This window comes from Elgaria multicarinata, chromosome 7 (genome assembly GCF_023053635.1).
Source record: "Elgaria multicarinata webbii isolate HBS135686 ecotype San Diego chromosome 7, rElgMul1.1.pri, whole genome shotgun sequence".
Taxonomy (NCBI): domain Eukaryota; kingdom Metazoa; phylum Chordata; class Lepidosauria; order Squamata; family Anguidae; genus Elgaria; species Elgaria multicarinata.
Genome location: NC_086177.1, coordinates 6,559,339 through 6,572,968, shown reverse-complemented (window position 1 = coordinate 6,572,968; position 13,630 = coordinate 6,559,339). Strand labels below are relative to the sequence as shown.

General features: G+C 38.4%; 1 protein-coding gene across 2 annotated transcripts in view; it reads left to right on the top strand.

Moving 5' to 3' along the window:
- The window catches only part of RALGAPA2 (Ral GTPase activating protein catalytic subunit alpha 2), a 212,842-nt gene that overhangs the window by 172,626 nt on the left and 26,586 nt on the right, over positions 1 to 13,630 (top strand). For both annotated transcript variants that reach the window (XM_063130176.1, XM_063130175.1), the window contains one exon: positions 8,346 to 8,467. In XM_063130176.1, coding sequence (XP_062986246.1) covers positions 8,346 to 8,467 — 122 coding nt within the window. The remainder of the gene's footprint in view (positions 1 to 8,345; positions 8,468 to 13,630) is intronic.

Here is a 13,630-nt window from a genome sequence, read left to right as displayed (position 1 = left end):
TCCTCCCAAGGTATAAAACATATTTTTATAGGGAATCCTGCAGATATGTTCAGAATTGAGAATGGTGTCACACACATGACAGTTCAGTATTAGATGGATTAATCCATATTTTGTCAGCAAATTGTGAGATGCTCGACGACAAGAATGTAAATTTAGATGTCTAAAGAATATATAGCCAATGGCATTCCAGGCTCCTAAGTGCATTTATATCTGAGAAATCAAGTCTATTGGGTCCAAACTAGTTTTGTGACGGAAAACCCATGTTTGAATACACTATTAAACAAAAACAAAACAAAAACACCTAAATTAACAGCCCCACAAAGCTGCTACTAAGATCAGGAAAATGCTCTGGAAGATGTTAACCCTTTCTCCATGCCCTTTGCCCAGTCCAAATTGCTACTCCCCCTGGCTTTTGTTCATTCCCTTAAGGGTGGTGAAGACAGGTACAAATGCTGTCCCTGCCTTTCTTCTTTTCACTGTACCTGTGTCAGCTGTGGCTGAAGGGTATGACTACCACTTCACTGGTCCTCAAAGCAGTCGTGTGGGGATGCTAATTGGTTAAAGAACAGATGCAGACGCAGGGAGATTTTAATCATGGTGATATCTAGTTTGGCCCTCAATTCCCTAATTTACCATGGAGATAGGGGAAAGCTGCTATGAATGAGACTCTGCATTTCAGTTGGTTGTGCTTCTGTTACTGATAGTGGCAACTCCAGAAAAACTAGTTTGAATGAGTGAAGGGATGGCAAAGACCATTATTAAGAGAGTGGGATTTAATCCATGAAATAAAGAACCTTAATGTGACTGAATTCTAGGAATGCAAATGGGATCAAAATATTTGGGAGGAATGGCTGCTTCACCTGGGAGTCATCCTTAGTTCCTGTTTCAGTAAGATTATCTCATATGGTATCTGAAGACTGTTTGTTATATATGTTTCTTAGAAAAACATTAAGCTACAATTTTACAAACACTTTCCTGGAAATAAAGTCCGCTGAATTCAGTGAGAATTACTGAGTGCATAGAATTGTGCAGCCTAACAACTAAAGACTAACTGATGACAAATCTAATTTTCTTCACAACAATCTAATTTTTTCTTTCCTGTATTGGGAAGAATTCTTGTACTGTTAATGAGTTATTGTGGTAACTGTTAAGCATAATTTGATTCCATGTATCCCAAGTGGTTGCAGAATTTCCCTAAAAATATTTCGTTACAGTTACGCAGCTTTGGTTACTACTGGACCATAACCAATAATGTGTACCTGGAATTTGAAGATTCACATCTAAATATCCTATGAGAAGGTGGTTTTTAGGGGTCTGTTATGGCATGTTTATTTGTAGTATTTGGTGCAATCTCCTGATAAAATTATATTGAAATAATGTCCATAGTCCCTCCATTATCTTTAATTTCAAACCCTTGAAATATTGTCAGGTTCATTTTTACAGGTTAATGTGGTATGATTTCTCTTTGAACTTTCTGCCATTCATAAATTAAAGTAACGTAGTTTTGTGATATGTACTGATGGAATCACGTGTTTAAAATACTAAAGTTGCTTCTTAGATGGTATCTTATTCTGGTGAAATTCTCTCCTAATTGTTGGAGAGGATGGACTGAACACAGGTCCTTCTTTCACATGTGTTGGCTTTGCTCCCGTATGTCTGATTTCTGGGATTGCATTTTTAATGAGATTTCTATTATTGCTAAACAATTAATCTGCCAAACTCTGGTACTTCTCTCCCAATTTACAGGTACAAAATTATTACATAAGGAACTCATAATTTTTCTTTTAACAACAGCTCAGTTTACAATAGCAAGGTGGTAGAAATCTTCAGATTTTACTTTGGAGATTTGTTGTAGTCATGTATGGAAGCTTACCCTGATGGAAAAGCTAACTTACAACATACATATAGCAAAGGGGCATAGTCATTCTGAGGCCTTTGATACAACTTGACTTCCTTTTGTCAGACATATATCAGAATGCCCTCTCCAGAGAGATCCTCCGAGTGCCTCTCTTAATGTTCTTTCATCACCAGGCAACTCCCTTTTATTTTCGCAGGCTTTTAAAATTGTTGGAGAGTCTTCCTGCCGAATTTGCATCTTAAAATTGTTCTATCTCTGAATTTTTTTAGATTCTTCCATGGTTGTTGCTTACTATATTTTAGTCTCTGCTAGTTTAAATTTTTAGTTTTAGTCGCTGTTAGTTTTTGTGTGCTGTTTTTGATATTTATGTTATGTCTGGGGAAATGTATTAAAAAAATACTTTCATTATACATTTCAGTATTCATGGTTTAATACCAGGTAATTAGATAGTAGACTATTGTTCATGTTGTCCCACACAGCATGACTTCCCCTTCTTTCCATTTCTCTTTTCACAGTTTATCCATTCGTCAAAATGAGCAACTTTAACAGTGTCCCAAGGAATGAGTCATCCTAGAACTCTCAGGGTGACATGCACAATAAAAACAAATATAACAGGTTCATAGCAGTATTTTACAGATTCTTAACAGTTTTAGTACGAGAGCTCTGTCCAAAAACATATATCATAAGATACAAAAGATTTGACTATCTGGACATCTTACAGACATTATTGCACTTACAAGCAGATGAATCTGGCATAATCTTATGCCTCTGATCTTGTGGAAATGGCTTTTAATGGCAGCCATCGTGCACAAGATAATTTCTGCATGCTTTTGGGAGTCCATCATTTACAAGCAGCAGGGAGAAGCGGGCGGCTCTCAGGGGAAGCAGGCGGCTATGGAGTGGTCAGGAAACATGTGGTGAGCCATCCAGGGTCTTGTGGCGCCCCGATCATGCAGGCTGGTGAGCAGCGGCGAGGCCACAAGTGCCTGCTGCTCCCAGACCCCAGTAAATCTGTCCCTCCCTAGCAATGCATGCTGTAAATTGAAGGATCATTCCTCACTTCACACAAGCGCTGTGCACAAAATGGGCAGATTCTACATATAGTAGCCACCAGTGCTTCGGAGTTCCGAATCCAAGCCAAAGCTTGCATAGCTCTACTTGGAACCCTAAAAGAAGTGAGTTACATTTTCCATAATATGGATTAAAGTACACAGTGCAGTGAAGAAAGTTCCTTCATATGTTTCCATGAGAAGGCAGTTTCCCAACTGATGTACTGCTTTGCAATGTCAATGTCAAGTACCTCAACAAGTAACATTGTTATTTATTTATTTATTTATTTATTTATTACATTTCTATACTGCCCAATAGCCGGAGCTCTCTGGGCAGTTCACAAAAATTAAAACCATTCAAAGTATAAAACAACAGTATAAAACCATAATATAAAATACAATATAAAAGCTCAACCAGATAAAAACAGCAGCAATGCAAAATTACAAATTTAAAACACCAAGTTAAAATGTATTTATAGATTGTTAAAATGCTGGGAGAATAAAAAGGTCTTCACCTGGCGTCTAAAAGCATATAATGTAGGTGCCAAGCGAACCTCCTTAGGGAGCTCATTCCACAGCCGGGGTGCCACAGCAGAGAAGGCCCTCCTCCTGGTAGCCATCTGCCTCACTTCCTTTGGCAGGGGCTCATGGAGAAGGACCCCTGAGGATGACCTTAGGTTCCAGGCAGGTACATACAGAAGGAGGCGTTCCTTCAGATAGCCTGGCCCCAAGCCGTTTAGGGCTTTAAATGTTAATACCAGCACTTTGAATCGGGCCCGGACCTGGACCGGCAGTCAATGAAGCTGGAAAAGGACTGGCGTAATGTGGTCTCGTCAGCCAGTCCTTGTTAGTAAGCATGCTGCCCTGTTTTGTACCAGTTGAAGTTTCCGGACCGTTTTCAAAGGCAGCCCCACGTATAACGCATTGCAGTAATCCAAACAAGAGGTTATCAGAGCATGGATAACTGTAGCTAGGCTATCTCTGTCCAGATAAGGGCGCAGCTGGTATATCAGCCTAAGCTGGTAAAAGGTGCTTTTGCCACTGAGTTCACCTGTGCCTCAAGTGACAGTTCTGGATCCAAGAGCACCCCCAAACTACGGACCCGATCCTTTAGGGGGAGTGCAACCCCGTCCAGGACAGGGCAAACATCACCTCGCCGGACAGATGAACCACCCGCTAACAGTACCTCCGTCTTGTCTGGATTGAGTCTCAGTTTGTTAGCCCTCATCCAGTCCATTACCGTGCCCAGGCACTGGTTCAGAACAACCACTACCTCACCTGGGTTTGATGAAAAGGAAAGGTAGAGCTGGGTATCATCCGCATATTGATGACACCTCAGTCCACATCTCCGGATAACCTCCCCCAGCGGCTTCATGTATACGTTAAACAGCATAGGGGATAAGACAGAGCCCTGTGGAACCCCCACACCTTGTCATACATCATAACAACACAGATGGGTTGATCGTTCTTCTGAGAAACAGTTCATACTTAAATGATGAAGTGTATATTTGGATGGAAGTAGGTCTTTGGTGTGTAGTCAAAGAACAATTTGAGATACACAGGTTTGAGAAATTTAGCAGTTTCATTGGGATTCATTGGGATCATCAGTGTGCCAAATCCCTACCTGGATTGCATTGCTTCACTCAGCAGCCTTTTCAAGAAGAAGATTCTTGAAAGAAATAAAAATGCACAAACCATGTTTTCTTCATTAGGGCTTTAGGGCTGGAGTATGAGGTGGGGTTGGGGGAAGAGAGTTTGTGTTGGGCTTTTCTGGGGGATGCACATTTCATGCAAATCTGTGAACTTTTATCCTCTTTTATGGTAATGTATTTCTTCTTTTTTAATGATGTATTCAGATGGCATCTGATTCCTGGCTGTATCCGTCATTTGAGATATCCAAAATACTTTCCCTAGCTTTTTTTCTTTGCATTTCCCAGGTCATTACTTTATTATTTTATGAGCCGTTGCTAAAACAGTGCATTTCGTCAAACTATCTCTAGGAATATTTTAGCATATTTAAAATGGAGAGAGAAATTATTTTGCTTCTCTTCCCCCCCCTTTTTTTTTTACCTTTAAGCATTTATCATAGAATCATAGAATAGCAGAGTTGGAAGGGGCCTACAAGGCCATCAAGTCCAACCCCCTGCTCAATGCAGGAATCCACCCTAAAGCATCCCTGACAGATGGTTGTCCAGCTGCCTCTTGAAGGCCTCAAGTGTGGGAGAGCCCACAACCTCCCTAGGTAACTGATTCCATTGTCGCACTGCTCTAACAGTCAGGAAGTTTTTCCTGATGTCCACTTGGAATCTGGCTTCCTTTAACTTGAGTCCATTATTCCGTGTCCTGCACTCTGGGAGGATCGAGAAGAGATCCTGGCCCTCCTCTGTGTGACAACCTTTTAAGTATTTGAAGAGTGCTATCATGTCTCCCCTCAATCTTCTATTCTCCAGGCTAAACATGCCCAGTTCTTTCAGTCTCTCTTCATAGGGCTTTGTTTCCAGATCCCCTGATCGTCCTGGTTGCCCTCCTCTGAACACGCTCCAGCTTGTCTGCATCCTTCTTGAATTGTGGAGCCCAGAACTGGACGCAATACTCTAGATGAGGCCTAACCAGGGCCGAATAGAGAGGAACCAGTACCTCACGTGATTTGGAAGCTATACTTCTATTAATGCAGCCCAAAATAGCATTGGCCTTTCTTGCAGCCATATCGCACTGTTGGCTCATATTCAGATTGCAATCTACAACAATTCCAAGATCCTTCTCGTTTGTAGTATTGCTGAGCCAAGTATCCCCCATCTTGTAACTCTGCCTTTGGTTTCTATTTCCTAAATGTAGAACTTGGCATTTATCCCTATTAAATTTCATTCTGTTGTTTTCAGCCCAGCACTCCAGCCTATCAAGATCACTTTGAAGTTTGTTTCTGTCTTCCAGGGTATTCGCTATCCCACCCAATTTTGTGTCATCTGCAAATTTGATCAGCGTTCCCTGCACCTCCTCGTCCAAATCATTAATAAAAATGTTGAAGAGTATAACACTTGCTGAGTGAGTTCACAAGTGAAAACCTTGATATCTGCATACCTTGATAATTTTATTTAAACATAAAATAAAGATTTTTTTCCAGTTAAAGAACAATTTGAACCCAATCTTTCCTGCACATTCAAAAGGTAATAATTTGGAGGTGCACCCAACAGCAAAGGCAATCGTTTTTTAATTTCCTTTGCTTTCCTTTTCCTTAATGTTTTATTCTGGTCTCTGGCTATTCTAGACCAGGTAACAGAATACCACTAATTTATAACGTGTTTTCTGTAAAAAAAAAAAAAAAAAAAAAAACCTAGCATGAGACAATTCAAGTTGTTTTCAGTAGATGTTTATCTGTTATTTCCAAATGTTGTTGAGTAGGGATATTGTTGTTCATCATTATTGTGTGAATGACTTATTTTGAAATAGCATTATCATTTATTCATTTTGTTCTTGTTTGAATTAATTTGCCATTCTTGTTATATCAAGGCAATTTTTTAATAAAAATACGTGTGAGCACCTCTTCCATTTATTACATTGTATGTTTATGTGTTGCATGTAAGAAGACTTTTTATAGGAAGTTATTAGGCACAGCATGAAAAGTATTTCCAGTTTATCTGCTTTGATTGAACTGAGCCCACAAGCAGACTACAGACTGAAAGGGCCAGGGAGGAATTGAGAGTGGATGGCAGGCCCACAGAGGTCTACAGGCTCAGGTGGTTTTCAGCCATAAGTTTAGCTTAGCTCTTCCAGTAATTTGTCACGCCTTGGTCTTCTCCTGCTGTGCCAGCACGTGCCAGCTTAGTGTCAGAAAGTCTGTGCACCAGACGGCCACTCAGGCCTAACATCCTGCTGTTCAGGACCAGCGGCTTGCTGTGTCAGTGTGGAATAGAGAGCCCTGGCAACAGCCAAGTGCTGTGCGGAATAAGTATGTTCATAATGAGATGTGAATGGCATCAGTCAGTCCCTTTAGAATAGGTTCTAGGCGTGTGCCTCCTCTCACAGGAAGTTTGGCAGCCTATTCATTAACAAGAGTCATCAGGAGTTCAGCCTATAACAGCAAAGCTGCTCCAAATACACTCAGGCTACTGCTTGTACTAACAGGAATGGGTTTTAAAAGCAGAAAAGGTAAATTAAAAATGTTAGCAGGTACATTGTGTGAAATACGTTCATTTTTATTACTTCACAGTGATATGACAGAAAATGTATATGGAAAGATAGTTTCACTTTGGGACTCTGCCATGTGGTGATGACTTGACCTGGATATTTATAATCAAAAAGATACGTGATTTGTCCTCATGAGGATGGCTTTCAAAGCATTTTATATTGCATTGTCTTACATGCAGTGTTACTAAGGTTTTGCATTTTCCTTCAGTTTATGTAGGAGTCACATAAAACTAAGCACGTTTCCCACATTTGAAAAAACACTAGGAATATCTGAAAACCTACTTCTAAACAGAGTGACAGGAAATGATGCCATACTGGCTGTTTGGGTGTTTAATTCATAAAGTCATATGTGTGATACTTTAATCCGTTGTAGATTTGTTCAAAATGTTATCCTGTTATTTGAAGTGCATGATTCACCTTCAAAGAAAACAGAAGCTGCACACAAAGAGAGAGATTTGCTCTCTCCTCTATGAAAAGCTATCACAAGCAGGGGTCCTATTAAGACAGCTGGAAAGTTGCTTCAGCTTGTTACGCTTGTAAGTTTTATTGGTGACTGGTTTTTGATTATGCATTTGAATGGTGTGTGTTCCAGGTTGCTGGGTTTTAATTAAAAAGCAATACTGTTGGTTTTAGATGCTTTGTTGTCAGCAAAATTAAGACTGGAGTATACACACATTTTTTTCTTTTTAATTAGGATGTAGCAAGAAATAAGAAATGTCTGCTATATCAAGAAAATCTTCCAAAACAGACTTTAAATGTGACTTTACCTTAGTTAGAAATTTAAATCAATATTAATAACATTTTTTCATACTTCAAATAAAATCATTACTTTTTTATTCATGATTTCTCCATCCCATAGTTGTAGCTGAAACTTAATTACATTTGTTTAAAAAAATTGCTTATTTTTATAGGAAAAATCTATGGTGCCCCTGTTGAGGGTTTTGGCTCTAAGAATTTTCCTCATGGTTGCCTAATTATTATTTTCATTTATCTCTTATAGAAACCACTCAAATTCAGTTTGGAAACCAGCCTTTTTAATAATTAGTGTAGCGCTGAAGCTGAAAAATACATCATTTATGTTAATAATGTCTATATTTAGCTAGTAGAAATATGTTAATTATAGCAGTTCTTTGAATCCTGTGGCTTTGACAACACACTGGTATGGTTTTCTTTGTCAATTGTGTGGGTTAAATGTACATTTGTATGGTTGGGGCTCCATAATAGTACGCTCTTCCTTAACCTGCTTCCTTCAGTTATGAGGAAAGAGCGCTGTATCTTGAAGCAATAATCCAGAACCACAAAGAAGTAATGACCTTTGAAGATTTTGCTGCTCAGGTCTTCTCTCCTTCTCCCAGTTACTCCCTTAGTGGATGTGGTGAGTCTCAGCATTATTATTATTGTTGTTGTTGTTGTTATTAACCAAGATGCACTTGAGTGACAGATGTCCACCTGTTTTTCAGTGATAAATGGTTGCAAATTTAGGAAGAGCATTCTCCCTCTGAATTAGTTAATGAATATCAAAAGGAATGATGACATTCATTTTAATTTGTTTTGCATCAGAGCTGTTCCCTCAGTTCCTTTCTTCTGCTATCCTGTTAACCCCTGAATCTAGCAAGGTTAATGAACTTTCTCTCACTAATGTGTTCTGGTTCATTCAGGAGTGTAGGCTTCTCGCTGGGCTGAGAATATGTTGTTCAGAAGCTATTCGTGAATCAGTGCATACTTATCGAAAAGTAGTTCCTCACAGTATAAGCCATTGCTATTAATGCTAAATGGGGATTATGTTCCTGCAATACTAGGACCAAGGATTAACACTGGTGCAGGGTAAAGATGGTGTTTTATCAGGCAATCATAAAGCCATTGTTTTGTGTATTGTATACATTACAGGTCTTTTAAATTTAGTAAGATAAGTTTATTTTAATTATATTTATATATGTGCTTTTAAAAGAAACCTTTTGTTGTGAAGGCCCATTTCATGAGTCATTGCTCTTTCTTGCAAGAAGAACATGAGGCAAACCAGATGGATTTCTTAACATAAATTCCTTTATTCCCTGTTTATGCCCATTTTGTGAAACTGACTCTTCCTAATTATATTATGATGCTGTGTTGGATTGTTGAATTGATGGATTATCTCAAACCCTGGTGAATGTTTGGACACATCTGTTTTCTTTCTCTTATTCTGACTGTCCAACTATCTTTGCATCTGACCTAAGAAATATATAGCAGAAATTAAATTTACTGAAATGAATCACTTTACAAATAAAATCAGACGCACATCACTGTTTAACATTGCTGGCTTCAGTCCTTGAGCTTTCTGAGCTTTGTTTAGAGATAAGAGGTATATGCATGTACTTGTATTGGTCGCCAATAGCAGCACGCAGAAGGCTTTGGAGATAAGCAAGCTGGCAGAAGTATAGAGGAACCAGTTCTATTTACATAATCGCACCTCTGCTTCCTGGAGAGGCGTCAAGAGACTGGAATGGCCTCTATTGATCTTTGTTGAACTGGAATACTGAACCACATTAGAAAAGCTTATAAGTAAAGCTTTGATTAATGTTTCCTCTATTAAAAAAGTGGAGCAGCTGTGAATTCAATTCTTTACATATACTGCCCAAACACAGACAAAATTTTATCATTTATTTTATAAAAGTATTAAATTTTATACTATTTTGGATATTATCAAATAATTTAACTAGTTACTTAATTAAAAAAACAGAAGGATCTAAAGATATTTTAACTCTCCTAATCAAGTTAACTTTTTAAATTTGTTTTATTCTGGTTTAGTTGGAACTTGTGAAATAATAAAAGTATATTGAATGGGCTAAATGAACTGAGAAACAACCCTGCATTCTGCTAGAAATTATATAAGGAATAGCACACCTGTATGTCTTGTGCAATTTTTCTTTCTTTTTGCCATCCTGAGGTTAAAGTAGAAGATCCCTATGGACTGGGCCTTAACTACCTAAAAGTTTAGAAAATAAATGACCCAGAACTACTAGGATCCATTTTTGTGCTTAGCTTAAATTTGTTTTTAAAAAATCAACACCCTATCATTCAATTTAAAACAAACTATATCTGGCAATTTATAATTTAAAAATAATAGAAAAGTATAACAGTTTTATAAAAAGATTATTAAATGTGTAATCTCATAGTAGGTCTACTACTACTACTACTTTCTTTATTGCGATCCATAGATCCATAAAAAGAAAGAAACAAACAACAGACAAACAAACACAAGAATCAGACATGAAATCATACAGTTAGCGCTATTGTCAAAACTCATAGTAGGTCATCCCAGGGACCATTGGCTACTGCAGGCCTCTGCCTGCATTACAGAGGTCTAGCAATGGAACGTTCCATCCATCTGATTACTGTGATAGTCATAAGCTGCCGTGATTATTTTCCTTCCCATTGGAACCATTGCAAAATAATTTTAAAAGGTGACAAATGGGGAGAGAGAAAAAATCCACCTCTGCCCTTGAGTTGGCCACTTAAATCTAACGCTTCAAAAGGGTAACCTAAATGTGTGTGCACCTTTACCCTTCTTTTTTTTTAGGGTGTTTATGTACATCAGAAGAGGGCAACACATGCGTGGCCTGCAGCCCTCTGGTGCGGCAACTGCCACGCCACCAAAATTTACAGCAGCGATGACAAAAAGAATTGGTAATAAATCGCTACAAAATGTTGTCATTACATTGCTAGAGAAGGGTGAAAAGGAGAAATTGAGCCCAAAAACAACCTAAATGGTTTCTAGATAATACGCTTTTATATTTGATATGCTCTTTTCAAGCAATCATTTTCCTTATGTTCCCCCCTCTCCCTCACACACACACACCACTTTTCTCTCCATGGTTCAATTTCTAATACATAGGGAATTTTGATCTAGTCAGTTTAGGCCGCACTCCTGTCAACACTTATTTGGAAGTGTGCCTTATGGAAAACAGTGGAACTTACTTCTGGGTAGATCTTATCACATAAGCAAATTAGAATGGCAAGACACTGCCTGATTCTTATGTTTAGTAAAGTCTATTCATACTGAAGGTACCTATTAAATTCTGTTGTATTCCACTGAAAAACTTCCACTGTCTTTAGCAGCACTATTTGTCAAAAGTACTAGGTGCTATACAAATAAAAGAAAAAAAGCAGATTCTTCCCATGGGCTTACAATCTAAAAACTAGAGACTACTAGTATTACACATATTGCATACTGGTTGATATGTTCCAGTTTTCTACACTTGATATAGTAGAAATATCCAGTTCTGTCCCAATTTCCAACATATCACTCTTGCTATTAAACAAGGATTGGGCAACCCAGAGCCCATGGGCTCCACAGCACCACTGGCAGGCTCCACCTGCGTCTTCCCCTTTCCCACGCAAGCAGGTAGAGAAGAGTACATCAAAAGCATAGATCTATCTAGATCTGTGTTTGCAAAAGGTGTCCATGTATGAGAGAGTGATGTAAGGATTTGTCCGAATGTGTGTGTGTGCATGTGAGAGAGAAAGAGAGAGATGCTGATCTTAAGACAGCCACAATCCCACGTTTCGCCCCTCCCTGACATTTGCACAACACAACAGCCCACTGTGGCTGAATTTACCCATGGGGGCTGACACATCATGCCAAGAGCCTGTGAGAGCCATTTTTGCATGGTGCCCACAGGCGCCTGTTTTGCTGTGGCTTGCCATAGCTTGCCGTGTTGTGCGAACCCAGGCGGCAGGGATTATTTGAGGATTAAACAATGCTGAAATAACCCATGGTTTTTCAAGGTTATTTGAGGGTTTGTGCAAACCCCGGTACCTGAGGTTGCATGACACAGCAAGCCACAGATTTTTGAGAGAGAAAAAATATGATGCTGAGAGTGAGTGTGTATGTGTGGCCTCTAGCTAGCCCCATCCACTGCTAGCATCTGGCCCCCTCAGAAGTAATGCAGATCTCAAAAGGAAAAAAGATGGCTCACTCCTGCTATTAAGCAACAGGAGTACAATGATGTACTGCTTTCCCTAGCTGCCTGGCCTTTAAGGATGTCATTCAAAGGGATACTGCTGAAGGATACCATGGCTTGAGATTGGATAATTACGCTTAAGTGCTCAGTTTTTATTGTTGTAGTTGTTGATCCTAGGCATTGATCCCTCTTGCATGTGCCATATATCTCTTTATCTATCACATATGAGCTAATAGGTTAAGACAGTGGCAAACAGAACCAGGAATATGTAACCTAGCAACAGATAAAACAGAGGCCCAGTATTGGGCAAAAGGCGGGATACAAATAATAATAATAATAATAATAATTAATAATAATAAATAATAAATAATAATAAATAATAATAGGGAAAGTCTATTTAAAAAGCAGATCTGGTGATAAATCTCTTATGCATGACATCCTATAGGCCCTCTAGAGATCTAGGTGTAGAGAAGTGGCAATCTGCCACTGCTATTCATGTAGTATGGTGCTTTCAATAGCTTGGGAGCTCAGTGCTTGAGCATCTTTACTTCACTTGTCAAGTATAGGATGCTAGTATGGCTCCCACACTCTAAAGTGCTATTTACACTGTATCAACTAATTAATGCAATAGGATTGGACTAATAAATCACATATACCTAGTTGTAGTTAATCTCCTTCGTTATTATAAACATTAATATTCCAAAAAAGTAAATCAGTGTTTAGCTTTCAAACAACATAATGCAGAACTACATGGTAAACATATTTTGACATTGGCCTATGGATTTCAGCTTATGTAGCATCCAAAATCCATATCAGAAAATATATTTTTAAAATGTCGAAGTTGTAGTTGATTCCTCAAAGAGTTAATTGAGAGCACTGCTGAGAGCACTGATCTAATCACGGTCATGTCCAAGTACATCTGTTCACCATGAGGTCACTCATGTGCATGCTAATGATTTGAAAAATAAAGAATAATGATCAGAAAAGATAGAGCTAATGCAACTTTTTGCCAGTTTCATAAGAAGCAAGATATTTACTCTGAATATACATACTAGCCTTTGCATCCTTCATACTATCACTAAATGTAAGGAGAAGCCATGGGATCCATTATAGTTTGTGCTGGTTGTGCTTTTTATACTGTATTTTGTATTTGTGTTTTTAACCTGTTGGTTGTTTATTATGGTTTTAATTTTTGTGAACTGCCCAGAGAGCTTCGGCTATTGGGCGGTATAAAAATGTAATAAATAAATAAATAAATAAAATAGTTTGTCAATAAACAGGCTGTACAGCATTGTCAAGTAGCATAGCAGGTGTTTTTTTTTATAAAACTATAGATACCACACAGAACATTTATTAAGATTTATTAATGCATTCAACAGGCTGCTGGACAACCATCTGTCAGGTATGCTTTAAGGTGGATTCCTGCATTGAGCAGGAGTTTGGACTCAATGGCCTTATAGGCCCCTTCCAACTCTACTATTCTATGATTCTATGATATTAAATGCAAATTTGATGGTCTGGGTTGCTATATAATTTTTGCTTAAATGTTAATAATAAACAAAAATAAATAAAATGTGTGCATTTAAAGCAACTTGTGT